The 19203-nt window shown below is 41.3% G+C and overlaps 1 protein-coding gene across 1 annotated transcript in view; it reads left to right on the forward strand.

The window, feature by feature from the left end:
• The window catches only part of STK17A (serine/threonine kinase 17a), a 38227-nt gene that overhangs the window by 10656 nt on the left and 8368 nt on the right, over positions 1 to 19203 (forward strand). Inside the window, exon 3 of the mRNA XM_004282959.4 lies at positions 11192 to 11336. Within this exon, the coding sequence (XP_004283007.1) occupies positions 11192 to 11336 (145 nt within the window). The remainder of the gene's footprint in view (positions 1 to 11191; positions 11337 to 19203) is intronic.

The following is a 19203-nucleotide window of genomic DNA, read 5'->3' on the forward strand; positions in this document are numbered from 1 at the left end:
TCTTCAATGAAATTCCTTTGAAAATAAGTTCTCTTATGTTCTTATTAGAGGCTTTCTTAAGAAGGTAAGTGGCACTAAGATAATATTAAAATAAAAAGCATTTTATAATGCCTTACATGTCCATATAGTCGAAGTTATTAATCCTTCTTTCAGAAATGATTGTTTTGATTCATACCATGTTTCCAATTTGGGTAAATAAGTAAGGACAGCAGAGAAAACAGCTTTGGAAAATGAAGGACAGTTTTTTCTTCTTAAGAAATCCTGTTTTCTTCTCTGCTTCTCCTGCCAAAGGAAAAGATTGATAGATTTGAGTACATTAAAAAGCATTATTAGTACATAATATGAACACAAAATGAAAAGACTCAGGGAAAAAATAGTTCTAATATCTGTTCACCCAAACTGATTAATATTTCTTTAATATATAACTAGATCTTACCAATATACACAGAAACATGAACCTCCCAGTGTAAAAAAAAAAAAAAGGACAAAGAAAGGATATAAAGAGAAATTCCACACAGAAACCTGTGTAAATGGCTTATACATACGTGAAAAATATTGATTTTTACAGTTTTTATAATGTAAATTTAAAAATAAGTTGCCGATTTCTCTCTATGTAAGATCGTCAGATATCATGAAGAAAAGTGATACTCATGACTTGGATCATCTCATTTATACTACAGGTGGGAGTATTACCTGGTGTAACTCTTCTGGAGAACAGTGTGGAGTATGTGTCAAAAGCCCTAAAAATATATATACTCTTTAACCCAGCAATTTCACATACATAAATTTTTTCACAAGGAGATAATCAGGCCATTGTGCAAAGATGTATTATAAAAACGTTTAGTGCAGCAGTATCTACATAACAAAAAAAGAAATAATCTAAATGTTTAATGGTAAGAGGTTGGTGAAATAAGTGATCATGTCATGAGATGGATTGCTCTGCAGTCATTTTAAAAGATATGGTAGATAAAAATGTACTACATAGAAAGATGTTTTAAAATATTAAGTTAAAAAGAAAGAAACATTACAAAATAACGTGTCTTTTATTACCTTGTTTTTATTTAAAAGTTTATAGAGGGAGAAGTCTGGACGGCTAAAATAGTGTGTTCCTCTTGCTAATATAATTCAAGAGCATTGTGTTTATATATTTTAATTCGTAATTTCACTTGTAGGAATCCCTTCAAAGAAAAAATAAAATGTGAACAATGGAAAGCATGAAAGTGTTTTCCATTGTGTATTTTTAATTATAATAGAAATATCCACAAATGATCAAATGCTTAAGAAATGTAGTCGCTGTGGATTATATCTCCGTGCATGCAGTTGTTTTCCAGTTGTAAAAAGAAAGGTTGGTTGAGAGGATTTTGGTTTTCGGTTTGTCCTGGAGGCTTAAGTTAGGATTGGAAATTGATCCGGAAGAGACCCTCCAGCCATCATCTCCTCATTCCTCTCCCGTCCTCACAAACGTGCTCTTCAGCCTCTGCGCAGGTCTTCAGCCTTCCGTCTGCTCCTGCCTTTTCTTCCGTTACATTCCCTTCCCTTCTGTGGTCCTTACTGCAACTAGTCCCTCACCAGTGCCTCACGTTACTTCCTTCTTTCTGTTGCTCTCCCTCTGCAACTCCTTCTGCCCGTTTGAAACGTGGGACGCAGGCTGTGTGTCCCTCCTCCTGCCCGTTCTTGGGAGTACTTGCATAGTCTTCAGTCTGCTTATTACGAGGGTGAGAGTTGCATCCTCAGCTGGGCTCTTGGTGTAGCTGGGTAATTCTTTACCTAATCTCTCAGCCCCTTCTTTTACCATCCCCGGCAGGCGGGCAGGAGCTAATCAAAACCTTGACCACACTTACTGTGTCACCCACTTCCCACCTGTTAGACACCGAGGCTTCTCTTCCTTTATGGAGGAAATATAGGCCATCAGACACACGCCTCAGCATCCCTCTCTAACTGCTCTCACCTGCTTGCCTTCTGTTCCGAGGAAGAGATCCCACTCCTTAACTCGAAGGCTAAAACTTTGACATATGTTCTTTAATCCTCTTCCTTTTCTAGGACTTGAGTTTTACGTTTTAGTCACTTATCTAACCTCTCTCTCAGAGTCCCTCTCCTCTAGTGATTCTTTTCCCTCCATCTTCCAGGATTTCAGTCACTTCTCTCCTAAAATTCCTGGTCCTCAGCTTTGACGCTTTCTGAACTAATGTCCTGCCCTTCTCTTTCCTTTACTGCTGTGGTCTTTAAAGGAGTCGTCTGAATGTACAGCTTTCCTCACCTTCCAGTCAGTTCTGTTCTACTTCATTGATCCATCCATCTGCTGGTGTGCCGATACTCCATCACTTTTCAGTCTAATGCCATCTGCTCTCCTAAAACTTTCATGAGGTCATCAGCCCTGTGTGCCAAAATCGATCTCCTCATTTTAGTGTTCATTCTACTTCTTACTCTCTTTAAACACTTGATATTATACCTTCTTCTCTTGAAATTATGTTCTTCCTTGGCTTTCATGGCCCTCTTTTATTTTTTAAATCGTAGAGCCTTTTCCCCTTCATCTACTATATAAATATAAGTGCTCCCCACAGCTCATTAGTGTTACTCTGGTCATACGTTTATATTCTGCACGTTTACCCTGGATGATAACAATGCATTTTTGTGGCTTCAGCTATTTTTTACGTGTTGGTTATTGCTGGTTATTTCCAAATCTTTATCTCCAGCGTCAGACCTTTCCCTCAGCTCCAGCTGCTCTACTGCATATCCCTGAATCCACCTGCACATCATGACCGATGCACGATCAGTGTTTTCACCCCTGCGTTGCTGCCCTTCTAATGCCCATGTTTCTTTGCTCCCCACTTCCAGTGGTATCCCTGTTTATTTCATCACTCACATAGAAACCTTGGGTCTATCCTTGATTGCTTTGTCTCATTTAATGCTCGTGTGTCATGAATTACCAAGTCTTCCACTTGAACCTCTCCCCTGGTGGTCCCTTTTTTTTATTGTGTTTGCTGTTTCTCCTCTGTGTTGGGTCCTCTCTCTCGCATGGACTCTCACAGTAGCTGCTTAGCTGATCACTCTGGCTTCAATTCTAGGGCATCCCTCAGGCTCCTGTTGGATAGGTGACCTACACATAGATGTGGCAATATTATTCCCTTGCTTAGAAATCTTTGGTACCTTCTGTTGCTTCCATGATCATGTTTCTAGAACTACAAAACAGTATGATTTGGCCCAAACTTTTTGTGTTCTACTTTTTGTTTGAAGAGGAAGTCTTAGAATTAGACTTTGGACATTGAGATATCAGAATTCTCAGCCATGTCGACAGATTGTTGTTATGGAAACAGACAGGTGCATGATTACTGTATTACTCATTCCACCTGCCATGTGCTCTGGATACTAAGGTGCTGGTAATACGAAAGTGAAAATAGCATAACCCCTTTGTTCCAAGTGCTATAGTTTAGTGAAAGAGATAGAAATGATGGCAACAACCTTGGTGTTTTACTAGAATTCTTGTTAGTTGCTGTGGGAACATAGATGAGGTGTTAGTAGTCGTAGTTAAGAATTTGCTATGTGCCAGGCACTGTGCTGCGTCTTCTCTGGCAGCTCTGTATACATCATTTATATGCTTTATATACGTTATTTGTGCATTTTAGTTTTAAATTTTCTCCAGCTTTACAAGATGTGATTGACATAGAACATGCTGTAAGTTTGAGGTCTGCAACGTCTTGGTACACTTATATCTTGCAAAATGATTACCACCAGGGCATTAGCTAACACCTGCATCACATCACATAATTACCATTTCTTTTTTGTGGTGAGAACATTTAAGATCTACTCTCTTAACAACTTCAAAGTATATAACACAGTATTATTAACTGTAATAATCATAGTTACATTAGATCCCCAGAACTTACCTTTTAACTAGAAGTTTATACTCTGACCAACAGCTCCTTTTTCCCCACCCCTAGTCCCTGGTAACCACATTCTAATCTCTATTTCCATTTGAGTTTGCCTTTTGTAGATTCCACCTATAAGTGATATCACACAGTATTTGTCCTTTTCTGTGTGACTTATTTCACTTAGCATGATGCCCTCAAGTCCTATCCACATTTTTGCAAATGGAAGGATGTCATTCTTTCTTGTGGCTGAACAATATTACATTATACATATATATATATATATATATATATACACACACACCACATCTTCTTTACCCATTCATGTTTTGACAGACACTCAGATTGTTTCCATATGTTAGCTATTGTGAAGAAGCCTGCAGTGAACATGGGAGTGTAGACATCTCTTCGAGATCCTGCTTTCATTTCTTTTGGATACATACCCAGAAGTGGGATTGCTGGATCATATGGTAGTTCTATTTTTAATTTTTTGAGGAACCTCCCTACTGTTTTCCAGAGTGGCTGCATCAATTTACATTCCCATCAACAGTGCACAAGGGTTCCCTTTCTTCCACATCCTTGCCAACACTTTCTGTCTCTTGCCTTTTTGATGATAGCCATCCTAACAGGTGTGAGGTGATGATAGCTCATTGTGGTTTTGATTTGCATTTCCCCAATGATTAGTGATGTTGAGGACCTTTTCATGTGTCTGTTGGCCATCTGTATGTCTTCTTTGTGAACATGTCTATGTAGTTCCTCTGCCCATTTTTTTAATTGGAGTATTTGGTCTTTTGCTCTTCAGTTGTATGAGTTCTTTATATACTTTGGATACTAACCCCTTATCAGATATATGAGTTGCAAATATTTTCTCCCATTCCGTAGTTGCCTTTTTATTTTGTGATGATTTCCTCAGCTGTGCAGAAGCTTTTTAATTTGATGTACTCCCAGTTTATTTTTGCTTTTGTTATCAAATCCAAAAAATCATTGCCAGGACTGATGTCAAGGAACTTACCCCCTATGTTTTCTTCTAGGAGTTTTATGGTTTCAGGTCTTACATTCAAGTCTTTGATCCATTTTGAGTTGACTTTCATGTATGTGTAGGTAGGGGTCCAGTTTTCTTCATTTGCATGTGAATATCGAGTTTTCCAAATACCATTTATTGAAGAGACTGTTCTTCCCCCGTTGTATACTCTTTATACTTCTCTTTATACTTTGTTATAAGTTAAATAATGATATATGCATGATTTTATTTTTGGGCTTTCTGTTCTGTTCCACTGATCTATATGTCTGTTTCTATGCCAATACCATACTGTTTTGATACTATAGCTTTGTAATATATTTTGAAACTGGGCTGATGCCTCCAGATTTGTTCTTCCTCAAGATTGCTTTGGGTATTTGGGGTCTTTTGTGGTTCCATACAAATTTTAGGATTGTTTTTTCTCTGTGAAAAATGCCATTGGAATTTTGATAGGAATTGCATTGAATCTGTAGATCACTTTGGGTAGTATGGATATTTTATAATATTAATTCTTCCAGGCCATGAGCATAAATAAATCTTCAGTTTTTTCCACCAGTGTCTTAGTTTTCCATGTATAATAGATATATCATTTCTTCATTAAAAATATTCCTAAGAATTCTATTCTTTTTGATGTTTTTGAAAATGGGATTGTTTTGTTAATTTCTCTTTCTGATAGTTCATTGTTAGTGTATAGAAGAAACACACTGATTTTGGTATATTGATTTTGTATCCTGCAACTGAAATTGTTTTTTGGGGGGTTTTTTTGGGTTTTTTTTTTTTGCGGTACACGGGCCTCTCACTGTTGTGGCCTCTCCCGTTGCGGAGCACAGGCTCCGGACACGCAGGCTCAGCAGCCATGGTTCATGGGCCCAGCCGCTCCGCGGCATGTGGGATCTTCCCGGACCAGGGCACAAACCCATGTCCCCTGCATCGGCAGGCAGACTCTCAACCACTGCGCCACCAGGGAAGCTCTGAAGTTGTTTTATTTACAAATTTTAGAACAAGATTTTATATGTGAGAAAAAAAATTTCAGAATGATAACCAACCTAAGATCACACCACAAGTAGCAGAGCCAAGATTTAGCCCAGGAGTGTGTGATTCCAAAGCTTTTAGCCGTGCACTGTGCACCTTTACTCCACCAGAGAGGCAAGGGAGTGCTTCTGAAGGAGATATTCAGCGTTATACACCAGCCATCATTGCCTTACTTGGGATTTTCCAGGTTGTTTGGACTGTGTCCCATGCTTTTCTGTCTGACTTCTGTTCTACCTCATCTCTTGCTAGTACTTCTCCAACCTCCCCCTGCATTCTAGGCACACTTTTTTTTCCTCTCTCAGTGCTTAAAGATATCATTGCATTGTCATCTGCCTTGCATTGTTTATGACAAAAAGTCTGTGTTGATTCTTGATACCCCTGTATTAGTGCCTTTTTAAAGATTTTTCTCTTCACACTGGTTTTCAGCAACTTGAATATAAAGTGCCTTGATTTTCTTTGTTTATCCTGCTTGGGGTTTATTGAGCTACGTGGATATTTTAGTTTTTATCAGATTTGGCGATTTTTCGGCAATTATTTAAAAAGATATTTTTCTGCCCCCACCTCTCTCTTCTCGTTTCCTCAATACAGTGTGTTAAACTGGTTGATGCTGTCGCTCAGGTCCCTAGGGTCCTGTTTATTCTCCGCCCCACACCCCCGTACTTTAGATAGATGGCTTCCATTTCCGTCTTCAGATTTGCTGATTCTTTTATAGTGTCTGATCTGCTGTAAAGCCTGGCCAGTGAAATCTTCACTATAAACATTGTATTTTTCCTTCTCTAGCAATTCCATGTGGTTCTTTTCATACCTTCCATCTCTCTCCTTGTTGTGTTCATACTTTACTTTAAATCCTTCAGCGTATTTATAATACCTGTTTTAAAGTCCTTACCTGCCAGTTCCATCATGTCTGGGTCTGTTTTTATTTTCCTGTTAGTTGGGAGTTGTAAGTGGTGGCGTTTTCAGATGTCTAGTATTTTTTGGAAGGATGCCATATATTTAGAATGGCACAGTGCTGGGTGGATTTTATGATCTTCCACTAAAAGAATGGTGATGTTTGTTTTGGCAGGCAGTTAAATTACTTGTGGATCAGCCTTACTGGGCAGGTCTAGGGCTACTTAGCCTTTAATAAGGCTAAAATATGGCATTCTGGGGGGTCTGCTGAACGCCCCAGGTGCTTGGCATGGTTTTTCTCCTCAAACTGGGTAAAATTCAGATAGCTTATTCTGTCCTTGGTGAACGCTAGGGCTTGTTCAGCTTATGATTTCCTGGTAGTTCTTTGCCTGACCTCAGTTTTATCCAGTGAATGTGCAAATAAGTACCTTGTCTAAGACTCTGGGATACAACTAAGCAGCTGTCTGCAGGTCTCTCTCTGTGTAGAACCCTCGTCCCTGGTCCTCTGCCTGTACGAGGTCCAGCTGCCTTAGCCTTGTCAAACTCCCCTCCTACCTCCTCCATTTAGCAAGGCTGCTGTTCTGCTTGGGATCCTCCCCAGCCCTGTACCACGTGCCGTAAATTACCTCCAAGTAGAAAGACAGAGCATAGGGCTCAGCTTGCTTGTGCCTCCACCTCAGGGATAATGGTCCTAACGGCCTGTCGTTCTTATGTCTGAAAACAGTTGGTTCATATACTTGGCTCATTTTCTCGTTGTTTATGGGTAGATGGCAAGTTCCATACCATTTGGGTGAAAGGGGAAGTAGCCGCTCATCCTTCTGTGAGTGTACCAGTTATTTGTCACACCAACAGGCCCTTATACATATGTCCACTCTGCCTGGGATGCACTCCTGCCATTCCATCTAGTGGATTCCTGTTCATTCCTGAAGGCTCAGAATAAGTGTCATCTTTCTAAGATTTTTTTTCTCTTTTCCTTCCAATTAATTGCTCATTTGCTAAGTTATCAAATCACTTGATATATAACTTCACACTCATGTGTATTTATGCATACACATTCCTAAAATTATCTTTCGTCTTTCTCTTCCCAACTAAAACTTACAATTTATCTTTCTTGGCCTAGCACATAGCACAGGGCCTCTAACATATTTGATTGATATTTGTTGAATTTGAATAGTGAGGGAGTAGAGATCCAAACTGGGCCTCTACATGGGATAGAAATGGAAATGCTGGTTTAGGTAGAAAAAGGGGTGTTTGGTGCCTAAGTTTGGAAGCTGCGATCCAGCTAAGGTGCAAGCAGCCAGGGAAAGTCCGTTACCCTTAGCTTCTGAGCATCATTTATAGGCTCTGAGTAATGTTGACAAAGAGACACTTACAACTTTCTGAGGACCACTAACTAGAAAATTGAAATTCACCGTTCTTAATGTTTTGTGTAAAAATCGTTTTGGTGGAAAATTTTTGGAAAAGCCCTTGAGTTAATTGTTTTGTAAAGCCCTTGAGTTAATTGTTTTGTAAAAGATATTTGGGTAAAAAGTTAAATGAATTCGTTCCTTTGTAATTTTAAAGTTGTGGAAAATAAGCACTGCTGGAGTAAAGTGCACTGTAATAAAGCTGTGGAAGTCTTGCTGTAGTGAAAGGGAGACACAGCAAAACTGTGCTGCTCGAGCGCACACACAGAGGTGTGAAGCACCTTCCTTCCCACACAGACTTCGGTGTGAAGGAAGGTGCTTTGTGCGAAGTAGTTGTTAATATTCTTGTGTCTTCTGTTACCATACTTGACAGATGCTTTTAACATCTCAAGTTGTTCCTTAGTAAAATTTTACTTGGTTCCATTAGTTAATATGACAGTTAAATGGGTCAGGCTTAAACGTAAGTAAGATGAGATGATATGGTGGTCATATGTTGTACCAAGAGGGTATGTTAAGTCTTACTGATCGCTCAAGGCTGGCTTTTACAGTTTTTTTAATTACAATAGGCTGCATTTGAAGTACATCCTTGAAAATTTTTAGAAAACTAGTTCTGCGCTTCACATTTTGTGCTTATGTGAACTGCTTACATTCTTGGGAAAACAGAGAGGAAAACCCTTTTGTTAAAGCGAGGATGGGTAAACATCATAGTGGAAAGGACTAATAATAAATTGTTCTTAAATTTTAGGTGAAGAAATCCTTGTATTTATGTAAATTGACCGCTATTGAATTTTATTGTGGGTGGTAGTGTTGAGCTGAGAGGCCCAGAGGACGGTAAATTGAGACTGGCGAACTTTTGCAACCAAAATGCATTTGTCTGTCTCAGCTGAGGAAAACAGGCAGTTGTGAGTGTAGCCTTCATGTGCAGGGGACTCCGTGGACTGCACATCGCATCCTGGTGCATCTCTAGCTGCTGCGGCCGAGTGCACTCAGCTCGTGCTAACTGCCTGCTCAGCGTACAGCACTGCCGGGCTCTCACTAACTTACTGCTCGGTTCTGTTGTCAGTGCTCACCCTTTCCTTCCTCATGAGTTACGCATCACTTCAGCTTTGCCGGAATATGTGCTGGCCATTTTACAGTAAATTACATAAAAATTGTTTTGATGCTTTCATGTATGGTTTTCTCATACTGTAATTAAAATATAATTGTCAGTTGTATAGGTTTAACCAGATGAAAATTTGAATCAGCCAGCGAGTTATTTTCTTTCACTCTCACCACCTACAGCTTTTCAGCTAAACTTAAATAGGTTCTTAGCTGACTTTGGTGAAAATTTTTGTTTCCTTTTATAGACAGAATTTGGAAAGTAGATTGCCCTAACAAAAAAAAAGGAAGGAAAGAAGGCTGGAAGGAAAGAACTAAATTATCTTATGAAAAGGAAACGAATGAGTAGCTTTTGTTTGACAGTAGCATGGCTGTTTGGAGATGCGTATTTCACATTAATTTTTATAACAACTTCATGGAAGCAATCCAGTCTTTTTTTAAAAAAAAAAAAACACATAAAGGAAAATTTGAGATAGGACATGAGCTGTCATTTATGGTAAGAACAAATTGTTAAAATATGGAATTTCTGCTGAAGGGAAAGAAAAATTGTAAATGATTTGTTTCTTTTATTGGCAAAATTATTCAGAGGAAAAAAAAAAACTGAGGTGCTTTGGCCAGAGGGTGGAAGAAAGTTTAAGTCCGTACCGCTCTTTTGGTGAGCCTAGGTCATATCTACTGAAATTTCAAAAGCACATTCCTTTCACACCAGCAGTTTCATCCCAGTATCTACGTTGAAGACTACTTACTGACACAGGCACTGACAGGAACCTTCACACACCTTCGCATCACAGCATTGTTTATAATCATGAATAATGAAAAAAAAACCTAAATGTCCTTCAAAGGGGAATGGCTAAATAAACTATGGTTTTTCTATTCACAAGTTTGCAGGAATTAAAAATTCTGAGGTAGGACTTCTCTGGTGGCGCAGTGGTTAAGAATCCACCTGCCAATGCAGGGGACATGGGTTGGATCCCTGGTCTGGGAAGATCCCACATGCCCCAGAGCAACTAAGCCCACTAGCCACAACTACTGAATCCATGCGCTGCAACTACTAAAGCCTGCGCCTTCTAGGGCCCCACGTGCTGCAACTACTGAGCCCACGTGCTGCAACTACTGAAGCCCATGTGCCTAGAGCCCGTGCTCCGTGACAAGAGAAGCCACCACAACGAAGAATAGCCCCTGCTCGCCTCAACTAGAGAAAGCCTGCCTGCAGCAATGAAGATCCAAGTCAGCCAAAAAATTTAAAAAATAAAAGATAAAAATTATGAGATAGATATAAAACCATCATGGAAAAGACTCTTAAGGCATGTTTAAGTAATTTAAAAAAGTAATAGAACAGTATCAGTTAGAATGTTGCCATTTATGTGTCTTTAAAAATCCAGAAAACTAATATTTTTGTATGCATTTAAATATATTTTAAAAATCTGGAAGGTTGGAGTACACCTGAGTGATAACAGAGCTTACTTCTAAATGTAGCTCTGGACTGGGGGAAGGGTCTTCAATGGAGGGCATTTGCTTTATTTGCATTTTTTACAAAAACAATGTTTTTATTGTAACTAAAAATTAAAACTAAAAATTCTGTAACTAAAAATTCTTGAGAATTCTTTTACTTGAAAGTGTGTTAATATATTTTACTACTAAGGTTTAGTTCTTGAAGTTCTGAAGCTGATGTTTTTATTTAGCTTTGGAAATGCTTATCTGAGCTTAAATTTTTACTTAAAAATATTGGATTTCAGCATATAGATGGAAGAAAGTTTACACACATTCACATTATAGTCTATGTAAATAAAGATACCTACTGTGTCTAAATATTAAGAACACAAAGGCTATTTTTAATGAGTCCTCTTCCTTTCTATTGAAAATGTGCTTCTCATCTTCTCTAGTGCTGCTGGGGGCGAAATCTTTGACCAGTGTGTTGCAGACAGAGAAGAAGCCTTTAAGGAAAAAGATGTTCAGAGACTCATGCGGCAGATTTTAGAAGGTGTTCGCTTTTTACACGCTCATGACGTAGTTCATCTTGATTTGAAGGTAAGAGCTGAATTACTTTACAGTTTTGAGGTTGCTGGAGAATGACACTCTAGATGCGAGATATCTCACAGTGGTTTCCTCCAGTATTTGTCAGGTTTGTGTGTTTTATTAGGTAACAAGGATATAAGAATTGAGTCATAACTTGTATCCTCTAGCCAGTTTTATCAGGGAGAGAATGCACATGTGCATACATAGAAAGATAAATAATAATACGTTGCCCCGGAAATGGAGCTTCGAGGGTATATTGCTGGAGTAGGTGAAGGCTTCCTGGTGGAGACAGGGCTTGAGCTATACCTTTCCAAAAAGTTAGGATTTAGATAGGTAGAGAAGAATAGGAGAAAGTTAACTCAAAAGAGTTAGGAATACTTGTGATGTGTTTGGACAAAAATAAATGGAAAAGTTCCTCTGGAATTGAAAGATGACGTAGGAGATATTGAAAGTTGAGAAAAGGCCAGATTCCTGGGGTTCACATGTCACGGAGTGATAGGTGATTTTTGAGCAGAAATATTTGAAAAGCAGTGTTGTGGAAAATTAGGCAGGCAGCAATAAATAAAATAAATTAGGGAATGAAAGCAATCAGAGGCAGGTAGATTTTTAATTTGAAATTGTCAAAGAAGGAAGGGGAGGAAGGAGGAGAGAAAATACAAAGGGTGGTATCAGTCACCATCCTTTCAAGTGACGCGGACGCCAGCTGAAAGCAGGGTAATCGAAAGAGGAACTTTCATTGGCTGAAACGTCCAGGGTAACTCTGGCTGCAGTTACACCACTATTCATTCATCCAGATATTGCCGGCACTTGGTTTTTCTTCAGTTCTCAGCTCTCCCTCCTCCAAATGGCAATAAAATGGTGGTGAGTTAGATGCAACCGTTTTTTACCCTCACAACTGCCCTGAGACTCAGCAGGAAAGAGCTGCTCTCAGGTCACTGGCTCATTCAGAAGTCCTGAGACCCACTCAAACCAGCTTAGATCAACCCAGAAAGAATTGGTGCACTGGTCCAGGGTGCAGGGCTTTGACGGCCAGGCCAGTGCCATCGGTGTCATATGCACCCACCTAGAGGGGTCAAGCCCTGCTCCCAGCCCAGCGTTGATGTGGACTGAGAGTGGGGAAGGGATGGGTTCTCAGACCAGTTCCGTTTCTCAAAGACTAGAGAATGGGCGCTCAGGGGACAAACAGTAAATGTCCACCGCAGGTATTCAGAGCATATTCCTTCAGGCAGCTGAGGAGAAAAGCGTCTAAGACCCCTGGTGGTTTTCCCATGGTTGCTTCCCTGTCAAGTCCAGGTGGGGCTTTGTGGAAGTGAGACAGTCCCCTAGCACAGAACACACCCCAGGGACTCCGGCGCCTTACCAGCCTTGTCAGCCAGAGGAGAGGGGGTGAGGAAGGAGGGTACCCTGACAGGGCCGAACCCCCGGACCCAAAACCACTTTCCTCTCCTGAACTTCTGCGGCCTCGTCTCACTCACCTGCCCATCCACCCTGACCCCTGCTGTCGTATGCTTCCAGCAGAAAGGAGATGCTTTCGGCAGTGGCTCTCCAGCTTTGACCCAGGTCAGGGTCACCTGAAAGGCTTGTTAAAACAAATTGCTGGGCCCCAGCAAGTTTCACATTCAGGGCAGGGCCAGGTGATGCCAGTCCTGCGGTTGCAGGTGCCACTCAGCTGCTGCTGGATGGTACACTCTGTGACACCTTATACACACCGTACTGTACACGTACCGTGCTGTACACGTACCGTACTGTACACGTACCGTACTGTACACGTACCGTGCTGTATACATGGCAGCGTTTAATCTCTTTTGCACGAAGGAACGCTCTCAAGGAGGAGTGTGCAGTGTATATAACCAGGAAGTGACTCCATAAGTAAACTTGATCAAATTCCATTTGAAATTAGGTGGAAAGGTAACAGGTCATCCTTCAAATGCTAGTTTCCTACAGAAAATACAGGGGAAAGGAAATTATTTGGAAACCTTCTTGTTCTTTTGTGCAAGATGCCAATATTTCATTTTGTTAACAGTTCTTTTTCCTCCGGGACACTGATTTCTTAGTGTAGTGTCTAAAGTGGGCGGTTACAGCACGGCGCCATTTTTCGAAGGCAGGTGTGGACATGTGTGCACCCACGAGTAGTGCAGTGGCCTTAGACATCACCTAGGTGAAACCCTCAGAGCATGCGCAAGGGAGCTGGGGCTTTGTTTTGTCCCTTTAGTGCATCGTATGCATTAGAAATTCAAAGATCCTGGGTGCGGGACACAGCCACTGTGCTTCGCTCGGGAACACTTGCCAGGAAGAGATGGTCTCTGCAGTCCAGACTTCAGTGGACTCAGACTTTAAGAAGCCTCAGTTAGGGCTCCCCTGGTGGCGCAGTGGTTGAGAGTCCGCCTGCCGATGCAGGGGACACGGGTTCGTGCCCCGGTCTGGGAAGATCCCACATGCCGCGGAGCGGCTGGGCCCGTGAGCCATGGCCGCTGAGCCTGCGCGTCTGGAGCCTGTGCTCCGCAACGGGAGAGGCCACAACAGTGAGAGGCCCGCGTACAGCAAAAAAAAAAAAAAAAAAAAAAAAAAAGAAGCCTCAGTTAGTACCAGCCGTGAGGAAAATGTCCCCAAGTTAACGTCTGTGCTAAGCCTTCTCTCATGTTTGGTTTTACATACTTAACTTTGTAAAATCATACATTTATTTCTATGACACTTTGCTAGTTTTATGATGTAAAAACGACCTCCAGGAACAGAACACCAATTTAAATAATATTGCATCTATAGGAAATGAGCTTTCAATTTATGACAGCTCCACCTACAACATTATTCAGAAAAGGAGCTAATTAGGTAGTGAGTCAGACGGGTTGCCAACACTGTGTGTCATGCATCTTTGATGTTACTTGAAAGCAGTCAAGGGTGAATATTAAGTTCTTGAATACCAGGTTCGACTGTGTATTTACACAGTGAAATTATATCCCTGTCTCCCTAATACACTCAGTATAAATCGTATCCTTTCTCCCCAGTGCACTCAGTGTAGAATGCTTTCCAGCTTTAATAGAGGCTTTGATGATGGGCCTTTGATGTTGGAAACAGGACTTTCCATGTTTCCTAGACCCAGAAGAGCTAGAGGACAAGGTGGCCTGGAAGGTTCTCAGGCGGTCTTCTGCCCTCACACTCTGCACACGTGCAGTCAGACCTGTTTCTCAGTGAACTCTGGAGGGGAAAGGTTGGAGATGGGGTTGGAAAGGCAGCAGTGCAGACGGGAATGATTTCTATCAAAAGGTCATTTCCAAGTTGACTTCCATGTCCCCCGAGTCTGGACAAAGAGAGTCTACTGTCCTGCATCTTTTAACAGCCGTCTGCCCAGTGACGATTTGTTTATAATGCTGACTCTCAGTCTCTATCAGAGCTTGAAAGACGAAGCTATAGAGCTAAATGTGTTTTCTTACGTTTTAATTCTGTGAAAAGTGATAACCCCGGTATATATGGGAACTTTGAGTCAGTAGACCATTTATTCCCCCTTATGGTGAAAATGGGCAATTCTCGTCCCAGAGACAGAAGTTAGTTAGAATGACTATTATAGTTGCCTCTTTGAAAAGTGGTAGTTGACAGAACGGGAAATACACTACTCAGTCCAGTCAGACCCCAAACGGTCAGTTTGCCAAAAGACTGATTCGCTGAACACTCTCAGCCAGATGCAGGCAGGCCTCAGAGATGTGGCGGGTTTGCTTCCAGACACCACAGTAGAGTGAATATCGCAATAAAGCGAGTCACACCATCTTTCCCAGTGCCAAGGTCACTGATCACAGGTCAGCACAACAAATAAAATGAAAAAGCCTGAAATACTGTGAGGATTACCAAAATGTGACACAGAGACACAAAGTGAGCAAATCCTGTTTGAAAAACGGTGCCAAGGCTTGCTCGACGCAGGGTTGCCTCAGACCTTCAATTGGTAAAAAAACGAAATAGCTGCGAAGTGCAGTAAAACAAAGTGCAGTAAAACGAGGCAGGCCTGTATCTTCAGCTGAACATGGGAAGTTCTTTGAGGAGTAGCAGATGCCGATGTTGGGGTGTTTATGCATCTACGAAAATTGAAGACCCTGAAGTGTGTGTGATTAAGGGAGAGCCCATTCCTTTGCACGTAAATCATGGCAGGACTGACAAGTCTCAGTAACAGCAACTCTGCCAGAGTCAGGACAAGCTCGAGGCTCAGAACCATCTCAGTAATTTGCTGAGCTAGTCATGGGCGTAATGGCCTGCTTTTACATCAGTCAAGGGGAGGACTGACCAAAAGGGGCACAAAGAATTCCAGTCTTAAAATCCAAGGCTGTTTGTGTTCAGATGGTCTTGTACTGGTCAGATCTTCCAGCAGTTCTGTACTAGTTATTCAGTCATTAAACCCGTCCACCCTGTGATATGTATAATGGGAAGTAGAGGAGCAGACTAGGAATTAGAAGCTGGAACTTTGCCATCTGAGATTAAGTTGATCACTGATAGTTTAAGCATCAGTGTTTTACTTTAAAGAGGGGTAACATGTAACATTTCTAAACAGTTTCCCAAATTTATTTAGACAGGATTATTAACCTATTTTTATACTCTGACCTGGGTTTAGTGCATAAAATGTCAATTTACTTGAACTTTCGTGGGCTGATAAAATGTTCCTTAAAATGCTGTCCATGGTACCTTAGCCTTATTGAGCAGATTAGCCTCAAGTCTACAGTGATCTCATCCAATGGTGATTGCTCAGTAAATGGTAGATTATGTACAGAAGTGAAGATACCCAGATAAATAAAAGGATTCCCCCACGAAGCTGAGAAATAAGATTTTAGGAGCACTCCTCTACTCCCAGTTGTCTATTTGGGAACAGTTTGTATGTTTCCCATTTATTCCACTCTCATTACCTCTCTGTGGACCTTGTATTTTTCTCTTTTTACCACTTGGGATGCATGCATCTTCAATAGAATTAAGTATTGTGAGCCACAGCCTCTGTCATGAACTGGATTCCACAGAGAGGAGGTCTAACTAAGCTGTAAATGTAAAGGTACTTATCTTTGTTTTTAGTACATGTTTTCAGAAACTGATGGATATTTTCAGAAATGATGGAGATTATAGTCTTATATTTTATTTAGAGGAGTAAGGTCTACTTTAAAAACGTACTTGTGGTCAAACCAGGGCACAGTTGGACGAGAGGACATAATAAACGTTAACTGTGAAGTTCCGAAAGCTGCGATTTTATGAGACGTGTGTTTTTTCTAGCAATCTCTCTTTCAAGGGTTTAACGTCTCTCACTTTGGCAGATTATGGATGCTGTGACTAAGCCTTGATTTCAAATACTAAGGTAACATTTTAATAATTTGGTCACACTACTATGGAATTTACTACATTACCACCAAACCAACTAGCTTTTGCGTAATAACTAAAGAAAGCATTTCCCGTGGAATGTAAAGAGTAAACAAAATGTAAGGGAAAGATGTTTAATCTCCTTTAAGGGAACAAATGCTATTTAAAAACATTCCCAGAATGAGCACGTCTTGTTAATTACAAATGAACCTTAAGAAGATCTGGTGATTAGCAGTATTTCTCTTGGTGTTTTTGATGTACTGGGAAAGGCAAAACATGTGCAGTGATGAATGTCTATTCAGAGCCAGACTCCTCTCATCTAATTTGCCTGAATAATGATGTTTGATCGTACTGCAGTATATCATTCATGTAATACAACTAAAATTGCCTTGAGAAGTCTGGGGCCTCATGATCATGATGTTACATAGGATTTTTTCCTGAAGAAATAGCTAGAAGCTAAGGAAAAAAGAGAATGTTGGCTTTATAAGGAAGTTTATGTTACCAGAACCTCTATAGTTACTTTGTCATTGAAAAGAGAAATTGATGCTAACACTGATCAGTTGAGCTTCTCAATCTTGGGTGCGGGGTGCTTTATCTGGTTTGGGTATTTATAACCATTGAGCACGCGTCTGCAGTGGAAACTTCTACAGTGACAGCAATTTGTTGTTTTGGTTTTTCATTCAGTTTTAAGTTTTTACTGTAGCCAGAACTGTCTGATTTACAAGAAAAAGACAAAACAGGTTTTTATACAAAATTAGAGATGATACTGAGCCACAGTGTGGTTGTTTCACTATAGGCAGAAAAGTCTTAGTTATTTTGATGAATTTGTTTTCAAAACAAACTATCATTCCATAATTGCATAGTGGTAGTAAGTTAGGACAGTGGGTAAGAGACACTAAGAATTCCCTGACCGTTTCTTGGGGTGTCATTGCATCTTTTTTTTCTCTTAAGGAGTTTAACGCTGCACCATCAGCCCAGTGCCACTGGCCACGTGGTGCTTTAGAGCACTTGGAACGTGGCTCGTCAGAACTAGGTTGTGCTCAGAGTGTGAAATCCACAACAGAGCTCCAAAGACTTAGTATGAAAAAAAGTAAACTATCTCAATAATTTTCCCTATTAATTACATGTTGAAGGTGTAAACTTTTAGATATATTGAGTTAAATAAATACATTTAATTTCACCTGTTCCATCTTACTTCTTATAATATGGCTACTAGGAAATTTTAAATTACCTTTCCGTAGGCCAGCACTGGCTTCAAGGGTATCAGAAGATACTTAAGTCAAAACCGCCTGTACTAGATCTCTTAGCCGTTCCATTTGTTTTTCAGCCTATCGTAAGCTAGTTTTTTCTCCCACCATTTTACTAAAAGTTACCTTCTCTGAGTTCGCTCATGGTCGTCATTCTTCCCCTTGTCCCATCTGATGGCGCTCTTCTCCCTGTTTCCTGCTCTAATGTTACACCTGGGTTCTCGCTCGCAGACCAGTGTCTCTCCTCTTTCCTGACTCCTGGTGTTTACCCCGAAACGTAGTTATCAGCCATCCTTCCTCTCGGCCCACTTCTCTTCTTGCTGTACACTCTTCCTCTCATTTGCTTCCATGCTTTTTAGTCTTTCCCGTGTGCCGCAGGCCCCCAAAGCCGTGTCCTCGGCCTTGCTGTCTCTCCAGGCTGAATTTCCAGCTGTCCTGGCTGGTCCTGGGAAAGCTGAAGCCATGGTCCTCTCTGCGGACCCCATGTGTCAGTCAGCAAATGACACCGTGCCCTCTTCCTGCCCCTACATGGCATCAGTCACGAGGGCCTGTGGATTTTGCCTCTGTTACGTGTAAAATTTTCCTTTCATTCCATGCTTCATCATATCTTCCTCACTCTGTCTGTCTCCCCCTAGAGACTTTTAAAAACAGGTTAAAGACACGTTTTTCAGAAGGCTGTTTCCAGCCACATGGTTGTATTTGACAGTCCCTTGCACATCGTGCTGTGTGCTGGCTCCCCTGTGTACTTTGGCCTGCGGTCTTGTCTTTCCCTGGAATGTCCTCCATCCCTCCCCTTGCTCTGCCTTCTGCCAGGCACTCCTGAATGGCCCACAAAGCCCTGCGAGTCCTGTCCCCCAACCCCATTTCCTTCCAGCCTCACACCTGCCCCTCACCTCTGTGCGCGTCTTCAGTTCACAGTTCTTCCCTCTGCCACCCCCAACCCCGAGAGGCTCCGCCATGACTGGCTCCTTCCTAACATTGGTTTGCCCTCAAGTATGCCGCCTCCGGGAAGCCTTCCCTGACTGCCCTGGAAATAGCATCCGCACACACACATACCCGACGGGCACTCTCTCGCTCCTTCCCCCACTCTGAGTTCTCTGTAGAGCTTAAAACAGCCTGAGGTTGTATTATTTATTTGTACTTATTTGACCCTATTGGAATATAAGTCTCCAAAGGAACGGAGGACTTGTTTTCTGCCATTTCCTCAGGTCACAGCTCACTAGGCAGTCAGTAAAACTTCGCAGGATTAAGTGGTGAAATCCTTTTTCCCTGTCAGGGCTGCTGCCCTACCTCCTCAGGAACCCTCCAAGGCA

The sequence above is a fragment of the Orcinus orca genome, chromosome 9 (assembly GCF_937001465.1).
Source record: "Orcinus orca chromosome 9, mOrcOrc1.1, whole genome shotgun sequence".
NCBI classification, from domain to species: Eukaryota; Metazoa; Chordata; class Mammalia; order Artiodactyla; family Delphinidae; genus Orcinus; species Orcinus orca.